Source organism: Podarcis pityusensis, assembly GCF_964106645.2.
Source record: "Podarcis pityusensis genome assembly, chromosome: 13".
Classification (NCBI taxonomy): domain Eukaryota; kingdom Metazoa; phylum Chordata; class Lepidosauria; order Squamata; family Lacertidae; genus Podarcis; species Podarcis pityusensis.
The window spans coordinates 5884290-5903709 of record NC_138038.1 but is presented as its reverse complement, the minus strand read 5'-3'; the positions used below and the strand labels follow the sequence as shown (position 1 = coordinate 5903709).

At 42.8% G+C, this 19420-nt stretch overlaps 1 protein-coding gene across 14 annotated transcripts in view; it reads left to right on the top strand.

The window, feature by feature from the left end:
* FHOD3 (formin homology 2 domain containing 3) overlaps window positions 1-19420 on the top strand; it is a 316929-nt gene that overhangs the window by 46756 nt on the left and 250753 nt on the right. For all 14 annotated transcript variants that reach the window (XM_080976479.1, XM_080976478.1, XM_080976473.1 and 11 more), the window contains exons 2-3: window positions 3914-4020; window positions 8748-8812. In XM_080976479.1, the coding sequence (XP_080832605.1) occupies window positions 3914-4020; window positions 8748-8812 (172 nt within the window). The remainder of the gene's footprint in view (window positions 1-3913; window positions 4021-8747; window positions 8813-19420) is intronic.

Genomic DNA, 19420 nt, shown 5'->3' with positions numbered 1-19420 from the left:
TTAGGAAGGTGATCAATTTTTACACTTGCTAGAGCCACAAAACTGGTTTGGTCAGAAGCTATGGTGATGCTAAAGAAAAATGTGCATAATACAATATTTATATTCCTTCTAGATTTTAATTTCTAACACCATGGGGAGACGGGTTTACATTTTCTGATTCCATATATAACTTCTCTGGAATTTTCTATATGAAGATTTACAATGTCTAAAAGTGTGATCAGGATCAATGACTAACTTATCTGAAAAATTGTAATTGTGTGTGCACAATATATCAGCTGTCGTACAGGCTATGTTAGGGATGTGGGTGGCGCTGTGGTCTAAACCACAGAGCCTAGGGCTTGCTGATCAGAAGGTCGGCAGTTCAAAGCCCCGCGACGGGGTGAGCTCCTGTTTCTTGGTCCCTGCTCCTGCCAACCTAGCAGTTCGAAAGCACGTCAAAATGCAAGTAGATAAATAGGTACCGCTCCGGTGGGAAGGTAAACAGCGTTTCCTTGTGCTGCTCTGGTTCACCAGAAGCAGCTTAGTCATGCTGGCCACATGACCTGGAAGCTGTACGCCAGTTCCTTCAGTCAGTAAAGCGAGATGAGTGCCACAACCCCAGAGTCGTTTGCGACTGGACCTAACATTCAGGAGTCCCTTGTTCCTTTTACATGCTATGTTGGCATTCTTTTGCTGCGAACATGGGAATAGGAGTTTAATCTCTAATAGGGTATGGTTAAAATCATGTGTGCCCAGGCCTCTTCGGAGCTCAGTTTGTTTGCAAAATCATCTATAGCAGGCTATAAACCTCTGAACTCTGATTTGCCTAGGCATTCATACATTCAAGTTTCCTTTTTGTAGAGGAAGGCCTGTCTCGACTACTTAATTGCACATGTCAGATGAGCCAAATATTATACTACTGTGTAGAAAGAACAGTATCTTTATTTTTTGTTTGTTTTTTTAACAAACAATTGAGATAGAGATCTGGCGCACCCATAATCCCAATTAAGATCTCAAATTTACTTTGAAAGTGTTGGTTTAATTTGCTGAACTAAGCTCTGTCTCAGGAAAGCATGTACAGGGAGATGCCAAAGGAATCTTGCTTCTCTTTTTTTTTTTTTAATATAATATTTATTGGAGTTTACAATAAGAATAAATGTAACAGGCAATAAAACAAAATATCTTAACATAGTTTCACATTTTTTTTTTGGACTTCCTCACATCTCCCGCTCCCACTTTCATCGTTATAACTTTTTACCAGCAATTTGTTATCTTATTTGCATTCTTATATCCCTTCTATATTTCGTAGTCTTCTAGTTCTCAAAAAGGATTATATTTTCTCAATCTCACTTATTTTCTTAAATCATCTAAGTTAGTGGTGCTCAATTATTTATGATCTAGCATCCTGCTTAGCATTCACTCAAGTTGCAATGTTTTTGTAAATAATTCTTAAATTTCTTCCAATCCTCCTCAATCCTCTCTTCTCCCAGGTCACGAATTCTGCCGGTCATCTCAGCCAGTTCCATGTAGTCTATCAGTTGCATCTGCCATTCTTCCAGTGTGGGTAGATCTTGAGCTTTCCAGTGCTTTGCAAGTAGTATCCTTGCTGCTGTTGTTGCATACATAAAAAATGTCCGGTCCTTCTTTACCACCCCTTGGCCGACAATACCCAAAAGAAAGGCCTCTGGTTTCTTTGTGAAGGTATATTTAAATACCTTTTTCAGTTCATTATAAATCATTTCCCAAAACGCCTTCACTTTAGGGCAAGTCCACCAGAGGTGGAAAAATGTTCCTTCACACTCTTTACATTTCCAACACTTATTATCAGACAGGTGGTAAATTTTTGCAAGTTTGACTGGGGTCATATACCATCTATATATCATTTTCATTACATTTTCTTTCAAAGCATTGCATGCAGTAAATTTCAATCCAGTACTCCACAACCTTTCCCAGTCCTCAAACATAATATTATACCCAATGTCCTGCGCCCACCTTATCATAGCCGATTTAACCATTTCATCTTGTGTGTTCCATTTTAACAGCAAGTTATACATCCTTGAAAGTACCTTAGTCTTTGGTTCTAACAATTCTGTTTCTAGTTTCGATTTCTCCACCTGGAACCCTAATTTCTTGTCATTTTTAAAAACTTCTTTAATCTGAGCGTAATGTAACCAGTCTCGCACTTTATCCTTCATTTTCTCCAAACTCTGCAATTTCCAGTTATCTCCATCTTTTTCTAGTATTTCCCAATATTTTGGCCATTTGGCCTCCATATTGGGTCTTTTTCGGGCCTTAGCTTCCAAAGGTGAAAGCCACCTTGGAGTTTTATTTTCCAGCAAGTCTTTATATTTTGTCCAGACATTAAACAGTGATTTTCTGACAATATGGTTCTTAAAGGCCTTATTTGCTTTAACCTTGTCATACCATAAATATGCATGCCATCCAAAAGCATTGTTAAACCCTTCCAAATCCAACACGTCAGTGTCTTCAAGAAGTAGCCAGTCTTTTAGCCAGCAGAACGCTGCGGCCTCATAATACAACTTTAGGTCTGGCAGGGCAAAGCCCCCTCTTTCTTTCGCATCAGTTAATATCTTAAACTTAATTCTGGGCTTTTTGCCCTGCCAGACAAACTTAGAAATATCTCTCTGCCACTTCTGAAAGCACTCCGTCTTGTCCAAAACCTGAAGTGTTTGAAATAAAAACAACATCTTTGGCAATACATTCATCTTGATAGCAGCAATTCGGCCTAACAAAGAAAGTTTCAATTTTGACCAACTATCTAAGTCTCTCTTAATTTCTGCCCAGCATTTTTCAGAAAGGAATCTTGCTTCTCATCTTGGAAGCAGAGAGGTTGCTTTGATCAGGTTTTGCATGGTCCAGACGTAACACTTAATCATAGTTATCATGTACCATGGTTTGTGATCCCACGTGATTTCCCATCCAGGTTTGGAGCCTAATCCTTATGTCTGAATACTTAAAGGTAAAGGTAAAGGACCCCTGACAGTTAAGTCCAGTTGCGGACGACTCTGGGGTTTCGGCGTTCATCTCACTTTACGGGCTGAGGGAGCCAGCGTTTGTCCACAGACAGCTTTTCAGGTCACGTGCCCAGCATGACTAAACCGCTTCTGGTGCAACGGAACACCATGACGGAAGCCAGAGCACATGGAAACGCTGTTTACCTTCCCGCCAGAGTGGTACCTATTTATCTACTTGCATTTTGACGTGCTTTTGAAATGCTAGGTTGGCAAGAGCTGGGACAGAGCAACGGGAGCTCACCCCATTGCTGGGATTCAAACCGCCGACCTTCTGATCAGCAAGCCCAAGAGGCTCAGTGGTTTAGACCACAGCGCCACCCACGTCCCGCTGAATAATTAACCATGACTTAATAATTAACTGTTGGTGAGGAAAACAAATTGTGATTAAGTGTCGTGTCTGCAAAGAAACAAGCAGCATCATCCTATGAGGAGAATATTGACCTTCATATCTTTCATCCAACAATAAAGTGATCTGGTAAACAAGAGCAGAAGTGGTTCTCTCCGTTGAATAAAAAGTCAAGTTCCACAAAGAAATATGCAAGTGATCAAAAGTGAGCGAGACGGTGCGGGTGACAGAAACACACTGCGATTTTTTGCTCTCGTGAAAAGGATTGGTTGTCTCAGGAAACCACCTTGCGATAACCTCTGAATTACACCTAGCATCCATATACTTGGAACAATAACGTCTGTTCCTACTGTTTAAAGTTTTCTTAGAGGAGTAGGTGGCAGTTAGCCCAACATCTCTGGGGGAATTTGAGGTACTGGTATTAAGTGAATGTGTGCTTTGACCGGGGCAGCAACAATCTGATGGTTTGTGCTAGATTGTATGTAAGCTGGTCTGGAGGCTGGAGGCCTTGAAACTGATAAAGTGAACTACAGTGTTTTCTTTTCTTTTTCAGCTTGATGACTGCACATTGCAGCTGTCTCACAATGGTACCTACTTGGATTTAGAGTCTACCTTAGCAGAACAAAAGGATGAATTGGAAGGTTTCCAGGAGGATTCTGGGTAAGTTGTACATTAGAAAGGTGTGGAAACATTGATTTCCATGGCGGTTTCTATAGGGGAGAATTGGGTTGCATGATGTGGGTTTTCTCCACCACTGGCAGGAAGTTAAAAACCTTTTGAGGGGTACTGTAATGGGGAGACAAGCCCCCCTGGCTCCATTTCCATTTTCTGCCTTTGCCACTGGAAGGAGGTTTGTTGCCTGTTCTAGGCATGGCAATAGGAAAAGGTGGGGAAGCCACCTTAGAAGGGATTTTTATGCCTTTGTCTTGGTTCCTTTGTCTTTGTTTCTTGGATCCCTTTTGCTCTCCGTACCAGGTGCGTACGGAGCTCAAGAAGGACTGTAGCACATAATTACTTTCTTGGAAGTAGGGAGCTTTCTCTACTTACTGTTGCTAACAGATACTGCTTTGTTAAGAAGCTGTATCCAAAACAATAAACGTTGTTAAGTGCAGCTCTGAGTGGCACCAGAAGACTGTGTTAGATCTGTAGATATTTCGAAAGCATTCTATTTTCTGACTACTAGTAGGTCTTAAAAAATATTTTTGTATACCACGCAAGGAGAAAACGAAAGGAGGATGGTAATATATTGTGATGCATTTTGGCAGGTGAAACCATGCTCTTTCCAGCTGAGCATCAGATCCCATTATTTCAGTTCTTCAAGTACAGTATATGGTTAACATTTTACTGAGAAAGCATGGTCTCCTGAGGGAGTGTACACTTAATTTTTTTTTGTCTCCTCCCCCCGAGTTCTCTGTATGGCATATTACTAGGCAGAGTGCTTGTTCCAACTTCATAGCTGAGATATTGCAACATGAGAGACAGGCAGAGGCAGTGTTGAATGGGAAGACCAGGTGTGTGTATGCTCTAGACCTGGAAATTGGCATGCCAATCACTGATCCCCACTATGTCCTGCCACATTTCAACAATCAATCAATGATATCAATCAAAGCAGGGCAGATACCCATACCAAACGGAGATGACTTCTATGGGTGCCTGCATTGTCTGTCTCCTCTTCACATATTGGTTACTGGGAGTGGCCGTTCCTAGTTGGCTCCCACTACTACAAGGACTTGGAGCAGGGAAAAGTTGGTACTACAGCTGAAAATTATTGTCCTCTGCAGTAGTAGCTGCAGTGCTCCTGATTATCCAATGGGTGCACATCAGTTATTATTATTATTATTATTATTATTATTATTATTATTATTATTTATACCCTGCCCTCCCCAGCCAAGGCCGGGCTCAGGGCGGCTAACAAGCAATAATAAAAACAAGTTGAATCATTACAACTTAAAAACAAAATTAAAATACGACATTAAAATATTGAAACATTAAAACATTAAAATGTAGCCTCATTGCAGGAGGAGAAAGGAAAAGAAAAAAGAAAGAGAGGGAGGGAATCAAATTGGCTCCAAGCCAAAGGCCAGGCAGAACAACTCTGTCTTACAGGCCCTGCGGAAAGAAATCAGATCCTGCAGGGCCCTGGTCTCGTGAGGCAGAGCGTTCCACCAGACCGGAGCCAGAGTTGAAAAGGCCCTGGCTCTGGTTGAAGCCAGTCTAACTTCCTTAGGGCCCGGGACCTCTAGGGTGTTGCTATTTATGGACCTTGAGGCTCTCTGTGGGGCATACCGGGTGAGGCAGTCCCGTAGGTACGATGGTCCTAGGCCGTGAAGGGCTTTAAAGGTCAAAAGCAGCACCTTAAATCTGACCCTGTACTCCACCGGGAGCCAGTGCAGCTTGAAAAGCACTGGGTGAATATGCTCCCATGGCAGAGACCCCGTGAGGAGCCTCACTGCAGCATTCTGCACCCGCTGGAGTTTCTGGGACAGCTTCAAGGGCAGCCCCGTGTAGAGAGAATTACAGTAGTCAAGCCTGGAGGTGACCGTCGCATGGATCACTGTGGCCAGGTCGGGGCGGGAAAGGTAAGGTAAGATAGTGCTCCTGACTTATCTGCACATCAGCTCTTTCAGCAGCAATAATTTCCATGTTCTTACTTGGATTTTCAGTTGTGGGCATCAGGGTTTGATTTACTTATTTAAGAGTATTGCAGCAATATATGTGTGAAAACACTGAAAGAGCTTCAAAGGAGAGCTTTGGTAAAGTCATTCCTTGATGGGAAAACATAGCTTTGTCAGCAGGGTGTCTATGCTAGTGGAGTTCTCCTGGTGTGTTCAATCTTGCTGGCACAGCTCCATCTTAACACCAGCTGAGCAGCCTTGGGATGTAGTGTAATTTATGGGTATAATTCCACCCTAAGGTTGTCCCCCTATTTGGTCTGACTTGCGAGTAAGTGCCATTATGCTTTGTGGGGCTTCTGAGCAGATGGGCTGTGTGGGACTCATCTTAATGTATTGTTCTGTATCTCTGCTCTCTTGCAGCAAAGGATGGGCCACAGAGGTAGCTGTTAGCTCACTAGTCAAACTGTGACAGAAAAGCTAACTGGCATTGTGATGTCATATGATGACGCCTATGGCATGGTTGACTACAATAAACACAACCATCATCTTAGACTAGAGGGGTTTTGCCTGCCTTATTTATAGGACAGTTGAAAGGACTATGAATTACACAAGAGCATGCAATTCTCAGTGGATTGTATGCATAAGCTGTATCAAAAACAAACCCCTGTGTTGCAATAAGAACTAATCACAACAATACTAACACGGCATGTAGGCTAATAGTGAGTAGAAAATATATAATAGAATACAGTGGTACCTCAGGTTAAGTACTTAATTCATTCCAGAGGTCCGTAATTCGTTCTGGAGGTCCGTTCTTAACCTGAAACTGTTCTTAACCTGAAGCACCACTTTAGCTAATGGGGCCTCCTGCTGCTGCCACGCCACCGGAGCACAATTTCTGTTCTCATCCTGAAGCAGAGTTCTTAACCTGAAGTACTATTTCTGGGTTAGCGGAGTCTGTAACCTGAAGCGTATGTAACCTGAAGCATATGTAACCTGAGGTACCACTGTAATGATATCATTCAAATTATAGGAGTAAGCCAATCAAAGTTCATATGTACAATACAACAGAGTGGTAGCGAGGACTGTCAAGCCTTGTGTTCAAAACAGATGTCTAAGGGCAGTCTCACAATAGTTTTTCAAAAGTATCAACGGAAGACATTTCAACTTTCGAGACGTCTTCTGTTGATACTTTTGAAAGACTATTGTGAGACTGTCCGTAGACATCTGTTTTGAACACAAGGCTTGACAGTCCTTGCTACCACTCTGTTATATTGTATACAGTTGTACCTCGGGTTACATACATTTCAGGTTACATACGCTTCAGGTTACAGACTCCGCTAACCCAGAAATAGTACCTCGGATTAAGAACTTTGCATCAGGATGAGAACAGAAATCGTGCTCTGGTGGCGCGGCAGCAGCAGGAGGCCCCATTAGCTAAAGTGGTTCTTCAGGTTAAGAACAGTTTCAGGTAAAGAACGGACCTCCAGAACGAATTAAGTACTTAACCTGAGGTACCACTGTATAAGAACTTTGATTGGTTTACTCCCATAATTTGAATGATATCATTATTCTGTTATTTATTTTCTACTCACTATTAGCCTATGTGTTGTGTTTGTATTGCTGTGATAAAGTTGTATCAAGCCTGAGTAGGACTTCTCTCCAGCCTCATTCAGACGTTTTCCCTAAATGTGTGGAAATAGCACATGGAGAGAGTGCTAGTCTAGGTCATGCATGTTCTCCCCACTCCTAACTGTCCCCGCGTGCCCTGGGCTTGCCCACTCTACCGTACCAAGAAGGTCGGGGGGGGGGCGTTGTTCTGAAGTGCATTCACCACCTGACCATGCTTGGAAGCATCCCTATGGAGACCCAAAAGTGCAGGATTAGCGACAGCCGCAACAGGAAAACCGGAAACAAGGGCAAGCCTTAAGGTGTGTTGTTTAACTGTCCTATTTAGAGATGTTGCCAGGCTTTGTGAGTGCTTGGCTTGGAATGTGAACTTGCACTGTTTCAGCCTTCGGAGTCCTCGCTTGAGCCAGAGGAGAGCTGCACCCTTTTACCCCCCGCTTGTTCGTCCACCGTTTAGAGGGTGCAGACTGCAACTTTAGCGACAACAGCAGGCCGAGCATGTCTGACTTTGCCTCTTCCCTGGCACCTTGAATACTGTTACAGCAGTGACCCTGGAGCCCTGGGCAATGTAATTTCCCCAGGATGCTTGAAAACGTCTGACGGATGCTGCTGCCTCCCTCTGCCAGAGCAGCCCCATTAACCTGCTTGCTAGGCAAGGGAACCTGAGAGGGAATTGGACCCAAATGTGCTACCCGTAACACCATTAAGCGTTTGAAGGGCTTTAAGCAGTTTTCTGGCTTGTAGGGAATTTGCCCACTTGGATGAACCCAAGTACAAACTGAGCCCAGGGAGCTCATCATTCCTAGCTATGTTTGTTTTTTCATGTATTTGATGAATATGTAAACGTTTCTATCCGAGCTTTCTGGCAAAGAATAAATAAGCCAAATGGACTGTTTTTCTGGTGCAAATCGGTTGAACAATAAAAATTGTGTGTGTCTACCTCTATTTATATAGATATAACATATTCTTGTTTAATGTGGTAATAAGAGTCCTTGCAGTTTCATGCATGCTTTTATAAAAAATGGAATAACTGCCATTGCTGAGTATATTAGATAGTATATTATATCTAATACAGTATATTAGATGATTCACTGAGATTTGCTTTAATTAGTTCATCATTTCCCCCCCTATTTTTAACCCCCACAGCAGGGGCAAGAAGCACAGTGTCATTTTGAGGACCCAGCTTTCAGTCAGAGTCCATGCCTGCATTGGTAAGTGAGTTTCCAAGTATTTTGATGTGGTGAATGTGTGGGAAGCAGTCCAAAAGGAAGAACCTATAGCAGATGCACAACTTTACCTTCTGTCATTCTGTTGCTTCCTGAAAAGATGTTTCCTGCCCTCCAATGGGTCCATGTAGCTACATAATAATAATAATAATAATAATAATAATAATAATAATAATAATAATAAATGCATAGCAGTAAAATAATTCTTATCTGTTTAATGAATGCATGCAAGATAAATTTTAGTTCTTGTAATTCTAAGGAGCAGTTCTGAGTCAGAGATAACATCAGAGCTTGGATTTGGGACTTGGCGATGACTGTACTTCCCCTTCATTCAACAGAAAGTGAGCTTTGAATTCCACGTGCCTTGCTGGGTCAAATCAAGAGCCATCTAGCCCAGAATTTATCTGTATTTTGATTATTTTATTATATCCACTTGCTTTATTAATTATGTGCTCTTTGACCATATTTCAGGTCTGCTCAGTTACTAGCTCATAAATTTGGAAGCAGGGCGAATATTGGGTGTTGTCGTTGTTTTCGCCAGAGGAGCACACTTTTGCTATTTGTAGATGTTCAAGAATATCTGTAACAAATTTTTTTGCATGGCTCATCAAACTGCAGTTATTTGCATCTGCCTCGTTAGGCCTGCTGGTTTGAGATGGCAAGCTGTGGAATTGTAGGCTGGCAGCAAGCTACCGTAGTTTAAGAGGCAGATAATATTTATTGCTTTCAATCGTGCAGCTCTTGGCCAGGCAAACTGTCATTACTGCTGTGTCAGTGACTGGAAATAGAATAGACTATTGCTGTCAAAAGAGAAGCCAAATGAAACCAGTGTGTAGAAGGCAGCTCATGCGTATCCAAGTCCTGCCAGCTCAGCACAAGTGAACGGCTGTGTTTTGCAGCAACGTGCATTGCGGCACTGGGTGTCTTTTTAAACGGGACATTACTTGTAGCAGGTGATAGCAGCCAGGAGAGGTGGTGGTGTTTACTAGTGTCAGGGAACTGCCATCGGAGCCATGGGGAGAGGGAGGGCTCCAGAGGGATTCCGGAGAGAGTCCCGGGAGGGAGAGAAGCAGCACATCTTCTGGGGAAGGAAATCAGCGTAGCACCAGTGGAGAAGGGGGGCAGATGGGGGAATCGGCGAGGTGGCTCCATGACTCCTCGCCGGGGACCAGCGGGGAGAGCACGGGTCCTCCGCTGCCCACACCCTCCCTGCGCAGAAGGCTTCCACGCAGGGAGACTAGGTGGAGACTAGGCGTCAAAGAACTTCTTTGCTGGAAGAAGTTCAAGAAACGCCCACTGACGGATTCTGCCAGCGATTGAGACAGCCACGAGCGAGTGGCTGTCCGGACAGAAAAGGTTCACTCAGGCAACCCAGCCAGGTGTGGCGCCGATTTACGCACGAGCAACCCCTAGAACCATTACAACTAGGACTGGATTTTCCTGGGAGGCCTGCGTTCAAATTCCTGACTGGACATCCACTGAAAAGTTACTTTCTCAGCTGCCCTTTGGATGAATTTCAGAATGTAGGAGCATATGAAGCTATATTACATGCTGTAATATAATAACGACAATAACAATAATAATAGTAATAATAATAATAATTGTTAAGTTGTGGGTGAACATATCAGACGACACAGTGATTTTCCAAACAGCTCTCGTTTATTCAGAGGCCAGAACAGTACTGAACTGAGGGGTTCAGTCAGCCTGCTTATATAGAGCTCCCGTACCATGTAACTGTAACAATTTTCTAAAACTATCCAATCACTGAACGTCACTTTCAATCCCTTATTTGCATAACTATCTACAGTATCCCCCTGCTGGCCCAGGGTGAGAACTTCAGTACCTAACAATAACGACAACAACAACAATACCTTTATTGTCAATGTACAGCCTGTGTACAATGAAATTAACCGAGCCTCCCTCCCACACAAACACTCGATCTCATTGCACTCTATGTGCTTGTCGCACAACACACCAACCCCAAAAGTCAGTTGTATTATCTTCCGTTCAGCAGCCTAACAGTCCACGGATAGCAATTGTTTTTTAGCCTGTTGGTACTACTGATTATACTTCTACATCTCCTGCCCGAGGGTAGAAGATTAAAGAGGTGCTGGCCGGGGTGTGAATCATCCCTGAGGATTTTTCTCGCTCTCCTAAGGCATCGATCCCTTGCGATGTCATCTAGCGGGCTCAGGGGGCAGCCCATGATATCATGTGCTGTGTTCACCACCCTCTGTAAAGACTTTCTGTCCATGGCTGTCAAGCCAATGTAGCACACTGTGATACAATATGAGAGGACACTTTCTATTGTGGACTGGTAGAAGGAAGTCATCAATTGTTGTTTAACATTGTTCTTTCGCAAGACCCTGACGAAATGGAGTCTCTGTTGGGCCTTCCTAACCACCTGAGTTATATTGTTTTTCCAAGTGTCTTGCTAATATTTAGGTGTAAGTTATTTCTAGGCACCATGTAGATACTTTTTGAACCTCCCTCCGTACGCTGATTATTTCGTAATCTAGAAAAGTAGTGTTTGCTGCGACTTGCAGAGCCCTTTCCCAGCGCTCCTCCTGCCTGGTGTCCTTGCAACTCTAAATGTTGGGGACTGAATCTGGGATTATTATGTGCAAAAGCAGCTGATCTATATTTCTTCCCAGAAAGGGAATTCTTGTCTGTGTGTTGTAGCACAGAGTCTTTTTTCGACTAACACGTTTATGTCAACATGGTGAAGTGCATTCACAATTGGGGGAGAGACTATATAGCCCTAAGCATAAATTGGTGGGTGCAGTCGCAGTCTTGACTCCAAAACCCACAGGGATCTGGAGATAAAGCCTTGGAAAGTAAAACAAGCACTTTCTTGCTGCTAGCAGGTAGCATCCATTTGATTCTATCTTCGCATCTGTTGGTGTGGACCTGGATGGAGGCTGATGGTCTGTCAACCAAAGTTTCAGTGAAGAGCGGGAGGAGGTTAACACCTGAAAGTTGCCTCTGGTTAGTAAGTCAGGAAGCATCTACAGTCGTACCTTGGAAGTTGGATGGAATCAGTTCTGGAAGTCCGTTCGACTTCCAAAACATTCAAAAACCAAAGCGTGGTTTCTGATTGGCTGCAGGAAGCTCCATCGGATGTTCAGGTTCCAAAAATAGTTTGCAAACCAGAACAGTCACTTCTGGGTTTGTGACATTTGGAAGCCAAAATGTTTGACTCACAAGGCGTTCGAAAACCAAGGTACGACTGTAGAAGGAAACTAATAGTTTGTCTGGTCTGTCCTGCTCCCCTCTCAGTTGCACCCAGAGCTCTGCCTTTCTTCATTATGTAATGAGCAATATTCTCATTGTCTAGAACAGGGGTCTGCAACCTTTAAGACAAAAAGAGCCACTTGGACCCGTTTCCGAAGGAAAAAAAACTGGGAGCCGCAAAACCATTGCGACATTTAAAACAAATATATCTCCGGAGCCGCGATCTGACAGCGGGCGGGAAGGTGACGTCGGGACGGTTCGTGACTAACGCACGCACTGCCCCCATGCGATGTCACAGCCAGTACAGCGCCCGCCACAGTGGAGAGTGTCGGGGCGCACAATGCGCCTCCTCCCCTCGCTAGTATCCCCCCGGAGCCGTGGCAAAGGTGTAAAAGAGCCACATGCAGTTCCGGAGCCGCGGGTTGCAGACCCCTGGTCTAGAAAATCTCATGTAGCAAAAATTTGTGAGACTTTAGAACTTCATTGGATACTTTGTGAAGTAGCCCTCTCTGTGAAATGGGAATTTTCTTCCATTGTCTGTTGTGAAAGCGAGGCTGCAAAGAACTTTGTAGAATGGAAATGAAACAATGTACGCATTGTAAAGCCCATTGGCCATTGATATACAATTGTACAACAGTTCATTATTTTATTTATTTCATATTATTTATATACCACTTGATTGTAGGAAATAGCCTCAAAGTGGTTTACAAAAAAGTTATACAATAAAATTATCACTAAAAAAATTAAAACCATGATTTAAAACATGCAGAAGATTAAAACCACAATAAAACTACCGAAACAAATTAAAACTCCTATAAAATATTAGCATCATTCAAGGGTACTTATTCTATGCTACCTGGATTTTCATGTGCAGGCATGCCTTGAGTTCTTTCCAGCTCTATGATTCTATGATTTCTTTGTGGCCATCAGTTTGGGGGATTTCATGTGGTAGAAATAATATAAGTGGGTATATCTGGATTTCAAAGATGACAATGGTTTGCTGCTAAAAAACCCCACCAATGTTGCAAGGACACAGGTGATTGAAACAGCATGGAGTGTGTGTGGTTGTAGTGAAAATGCATAAATGCTGATTTGTTGGTAGCATTTTGAGAGCATGGCAGATTTCAGAAAGGCCAGCAGAATTTTTGGATCAGTGTTCCAAAGTTAAATGGAAGTTAAATAGAATACTGTCAGTATGCATTTTTTTGTAGCCTGAACTGTAAGTGGATTCTGTCTGGACACATCCTCACCCTAGCAGGCGATAGTGGTGCTGTTGAAAAAAAGAGAAGCTTTTGACATTATCATTATGAACTATTTGTTTTGAATTTCAAAGTAGATGGAGATAATTTATTTTGGTTCTATGGATCTTGGCACTTCCTCATACAATATATAATTTTTATTTTCTGCCATAGTGTTAGGTGTGCTCATTCAGGAGCTATGGGGCACCAGAGGCCTCACCCATTTGCAGAGAGGACATGGATTTTGGCCTGTTTATAGGTGGGATAAGACTAGGAATATACTAAACTTGTCCCTTTATATCTGGGATATTTCTGATTTCCTTGAACTGACATTACGAAACTTGGTAATGATAATGATGTGGAATCAAATCATTGCTGAATGTCACGTGTGTGTGTGTTTTAAGCATTTTGCTTAATTGTGCGTTGTGCAAACCAAAAGCCCCAAACCCGGACATCTCTGAAAGCAGTTAAGTGCACATTCAAATAATTGTTGTAAACTTTTAAACACTTTACAACACTAGCCTCTAGCAGCTCTCTCCTCTCTCACGGATATAATAAAAGACCCGTCGGCTGTTCCAACAGGATGCTTATTTGAATAGCAATTATACAACATTCTTATCAGATATTTGTAACACCCATAGTTGCAAGGTTAGTGTGGGACTCCACAACATACTTTTTGGCCGTGGGCGGCTTTCCACATTTCTGGTTGTCAGCTGTAACACAAACACAGGAAATTTTGCACATATAAAATGTAGCAGAATTCTTGTCATGGCTCCTGTAGGGAGCTCTTTCCAAAGGCTTTATGATGGTGAAACGGATTATTCCACTCACCCACACATACTAGCTGACTGAAGAGCGACATGGGTTATCATGGAATATCTGTGCTTTTTGCTTTTAGGGAGAGTCTAACACTGATACCATGAGCAACGTATATATTAAACTGAAGCTAGTCTGAAGGAAGAAATGACAGTACAGCGGTACCTCAGGTTACATACGCTTCAGGTTACATGCACTTCAGGTTACAGACTTAGCTAACCCAGAAATAGTACCTCGGGTTAAGAACTTTGCTTCAGGGTGAGAACAGAAATCGTGCAGTGGCGGCGCAGCGGCAGTGGGAGGCCCCATTAGCTAAAGTGGTGCTTCAGGTTAAGAACAGTTTCAGCTTAAAAACAGATGTCCAGAATTAAGTACTTAACCTGAGGTACCACTGTATATTCTGCCAGCCAGGAATACCTCTTTCCCTCTGTTCAGAACCAGAATTACCAATTTCTCTCGTAATTCAGACTATGTGACCACCCAAGTCCCTACATTTGTTTCCTGTCCATTCGCATATCGACAAGAGACGAAAGCCTTCAGTGGTATCCTGCTCCAGTTCCGTATCATTCTGCCCCTGTGCTGCCTTTGGGCCAGAAGGGGTGGTAGCGAACCACTTGGGGTGATTAAATGAGCTAGCCTTTTATTTTAAACTGTGGAGCCCAGGTAGAGCACGCTTCCTTATGAAAGTGAGCCATGGGCTACTTACAACTGCCAGGATCAGTGCCTTAACACAGGGGTCGGCAAAGTTTACCTCGCCTGGGCCGGTTCACTCCAGCGGAGATCCCTCCATGGGCTGGATCGCCCGTACGCCCGCGATTTCCGGCATCTGCGTCTGCACAGATGCGATTTCCGGCACCGCAGAAGCGAGTCTCCGCGCTACACCGGTTTAGTGCAGCATGCAGGGACTCGCCAAGCAGGCAGCTTGTTTGGGGGGGCAGCTCATGGGCCAGTTAAATGACCCCCATGGGCTGCTTGTGGCCCATGGGCCTTAGGTTGCCGACCCCTGCCTTAACGCCTTCCACATGCGCTGTGCCTGGAAGAATTTGGGCATCACAAGGCAAGACAGAGTCTCAAACAAAGATGAGCTCTTCGTCTCATGCACTGCTGAATGAGTTATAACTCATGCCCCATTGTCCAGTAAGTTGAGCACAGGCCAGCCACACCCTGCCTCAGAGCTGAAGCCAGCTTTGCACATATTCTATAAATAATGGTAATTCACTGGGTAAGTGATAATTATTTCAGATTACATGAAGTAATCTTTTGCTGTTGATTAGAAACTTTATTACCATTTTTTAAAAAGGAAACAGAACGCTTTCTGTGAAATTCAGATATTATTGTTTCTGGACTATAAAATTAAGGGAACCCTATAAAACCTTTATTAGCGAGTGATTTACATCTATAATGTGTTGTTTATAAATGCAATTTGAAAGCCTCCAAGAAGCTCAAGGAAAGCCATTATTTGGGTTTTTTAAAAAGGAATATTAGAGAGATATATTTATTTGTTTTGTGTTAGATAATACTTCAAACAACCCACTTCGAGCTTGAAAGGAAGAACAGGTAGAGAGCATTAGATGCTTACCAAAACCTGCAACTAATTCGGGATTTAATTTAAAGGGAAGAAAAAGGTGCCTGGAGAATTTGCTGGAAGTGCTGTGCTTTCATGTTCAGATGCAAGGCGAGGGGAAGAGCAAATTGGAGTGAGCCTGAGGCTATTTTATCTCCTTGTACTGAATCTGTTTAACAAACAAACAACATGCAGAACAAGGGGGTGAGAGGGAAAGCAGAGAAAGCATTGGAGGGGTTGGACTAGATGACCCTCGGGATCCCTTCCAAATCTACAGCTCTATGATTCCATGAAAAGCAGGGGTTTTAAATGCCAGCAGTTTTAAATTGAGCAGAGGCACCTGCTAGCACATGGGAATGCAACTAGCTTTGGAGCCGTTCCAAGGCAGAATTGGTGATTCAGCTCCCTGTCAGATTGAGTACAACATGAAACAGTGCAAAGCATAATTTTAAATCATTTTGGTGGTGGTGTCAAATTATGAATGTTAAGATTACTTAGACTGCGTGATGAAAGAAGGTTTCTGCATCCATTGGATGCCAGAAAAATAGAGCAAGGTGGGGAAACTTTTCTTTTCTTTTTTAAAAGAACTTACCTTTGAATATTTGTGGATGTGTGCAGTTCCTATCCACTCAAAACTACGATGTCAAGGATCCACACCAGAATGTTCTCTCAGTATGTAGGAAAACTGCCTTTCTGGATTATGCAGTCCTCTTGACAGGGTACTATTTAACAGCTTCTTTGCCTCCATTAAACAGAAGTACAAGGCATTACAGAACCAGAGGTCGTAGCCTATACCATATTTTTTGATCTATAAGACTCACTTTTTCCCTCCTGAAAAGTAAGGGGAAATGTGTGTGAATCTTATGGAGCGAATGCAGGCTGCGCAGCTATCCCAGAAGCCAGAACAGCAAGAGAGATTGCTTCTTTCACTGCGCAGTGATCCCTCTTGCTGTTCTGGCTTCTGCGATTCAGAATTTTTTTTCTTGTTTTCCTCCTCCAAAAACTAGGTGCGTCTTGTGGTCTGGTGCGTCTTATAGAGCGAAAAATACGGTACTTGAAATTTCATTGGGTGCTTTCCATTTTGACCCTCTATTCTCCTCATCCTTTTGTTAGAACTTGCAGCTCTAGGCTAGAAACGTAAAGAGAGAATTCCACAAAGCAGTTTGAAACAGCAAGTAGACACGTGGCAAATGTAAAACTTCCCCGTGAAATGTGTCGTACTCAATTAATTGACCCAGAAAAATGGCCAAATATGCAGGGTCCAAGCATTTCAGTTGCAGTAAGTGGGTTGAGGAAAGCTTCCAGCTGAATCATAGTGTCTTTATTAGCAGGGAGTCAGACTGCCATACATATATCAGGCTAATTCAGAGAAAATTAGGCGTGTTTTGAGTTTCGTTGAAGGCAGTGGAGCTCAGGTGCTTTGCTGTTATTTGAGGCAGCTCCTGTGGTTTCATGAGACTTTGGTACAATCAAAGGCAGCGTCGTGGGCCAGCACCACCAGCGATCTACAGATGGTGGGCACCTCAGGGGTGTCCACTGCCAGCCCCATCACCTGCCCATAATTGTTGCCCCAGGAGGGGCTCGAAAAGTGTTTGCCTGTGGGTGGAGAATAGGAAAGAAGAGAAACAGCGAAAGAGGACACAGGAAAAGAAACAGATATAAAAAGGAAACAGCATATTGTCTCTGGAAAGAAGCATCTCCTGGAGTAAATATATGAACTGTTTGAAAAGTAATAGTAGTGAACAGATTACGCTAGTAGGATTGCAAGAAGTTTTGTAAGGAGGACTATTTGAAATATTACAAGTAAGACTATGAGGAGAATTATTAGTTAATGATAATTAAGAGTCATAGGAAATTAAGAAATGCAGAATAAGTGATAAAGAATGGAAAATCATCAGAGGTGTTGATGGAAGTCAAAAATATTGTATAAGATAAGAAGTTATGTTATATGAATGTTGGAAATGATACGTTAAAAAACATATATATATATATGAAAGAAGCATCTCATTGTTGGGACTGATCATTGCCTGATTTGCATGAAGAAGCTATTTTAAAATGTGGGTTTACATGTGATAAAAGGCTCGTAGGACACCTAAGACCTCAGAGTGTCTTGGAAAATTTGCCTGAATTAATTTACCTCCAGAATACCGTCTTATACACGGATTTATACAGTAAGTTTTGGGTTAGCTGGCGGCTCCTGATGCTTCCTGAGTCACCAAGGGTCGTGGAGCTGGCTGGAGAGGTGAGGTGGTGCCAAGGCGAGGAGGGAGCTTGGCTGCGGCATGGAGCCATCGGCTCTCACCGGCTGAGGCGAGACACATACGCAGGCTGGAGAGGCAAGGTGGATCGAGCGGTGGGTTGAAAAAAAGCTCAACAATTTTTGGGATAATTTCTCCCAAAAGCTGAACAACTTTAAAATAATGATTCTAAATTCTGGGCTCCCCAAAGTAGGGGTCGTCTTATACATGGGATCGTCTTATACACCAAAAATACAGTAAATCAGGTAATTTTTAGTTAATATTGGGGGAGCTTTTGCATGCTCACCTATCTCTGTTCTAAAACAAAAATAAACAAATATCTGCTTCCAGGTAAGCATGCATCAAATTGCAACCTTAATCTCTTATGGCTTTTTAATACCCTACCCCTTTGACGATGTTTGCTGTGCTAAGTACTCAGTGGAAAAGTGAAAATTAGAGGCCCCTCTGGTGTATTTACTGGTGTAGTGGTCGGAAGCAAACAGACGCACGGTTTCTGCAAGCCTTCTCAAAAAGTCAGATATGGGAAAAGCAACGACAGCTGGCTGCCGTCTTACTCAGATCGTACTCAGCTTCATCTTCTTAGAGCAGCTTGGACTGTTCAGAATAAGATCTCCTGTCAAGGGAGGATTGAGGTAAACCGAGGACCAGGGCTGCGATGCGAAGGCTGACCTCCCCCCCATTCCCTGTCAAAGGCAGAAGTTTTCTACCGCCCAGCCTGCTAGTATTCACTTGACATAAGGTCATGCTGAAGCAAACATCTTTCTCTCTTCCCACCTACCCATCTTTCCCACTCCCTAGTTCTTGAGATTTAGGACTTTGCTACTTGGACCATCTAAATCTTAGTAGCAGTCAGATTAACTACAGCATTTTTATTTTTATTTGCTTTGTGTACTAATTTGAAAGTTTACTTTTACAAATAATTAAATGTAGTATGATTTTATCCTTTGCCTTCTCTTCAGATACATATTTTTTAAATACAAAAATATCCAAAGAAAAATTAATCCTTTTCTTCAAAAACAGTTGTATAGTTTGCAAACATACTTAATAGGGGTTTTTTAAGCTCTGCTCACAAAAAAACCTAAGTAACAGAAAACAAGCTAATGATTAACATACCCACCTTTATAGAGTTTATTCAGTGCCCCCCCCCCCCCGTTTTCTGGTTTAATTTTTAAGAGGACCATAAATATGAAAATGAGCACCAGGTGTTCTTTCCCAAGTCAGCCATTAATATTCATTAGGTTAAATTGGGCCCAAGCCCTTTTGGTACATCATTTCTAATCAACATCTAAACCTACCCCATCATGGTTTACACAGTTGCTTTCAAATTAAGGACCACCTCTGGGTAATTAAGAAATGGCACTAGATGCTGAGGACTCAAACTTCCACCAAAGCTCCAGTCAGCATGGTGAATGGTTGGGAAGGCTGAAATGTGGGATATCCACAGCAGGTTAGGCTCTGCTAGGTACACGTAGGAGCTGGATTT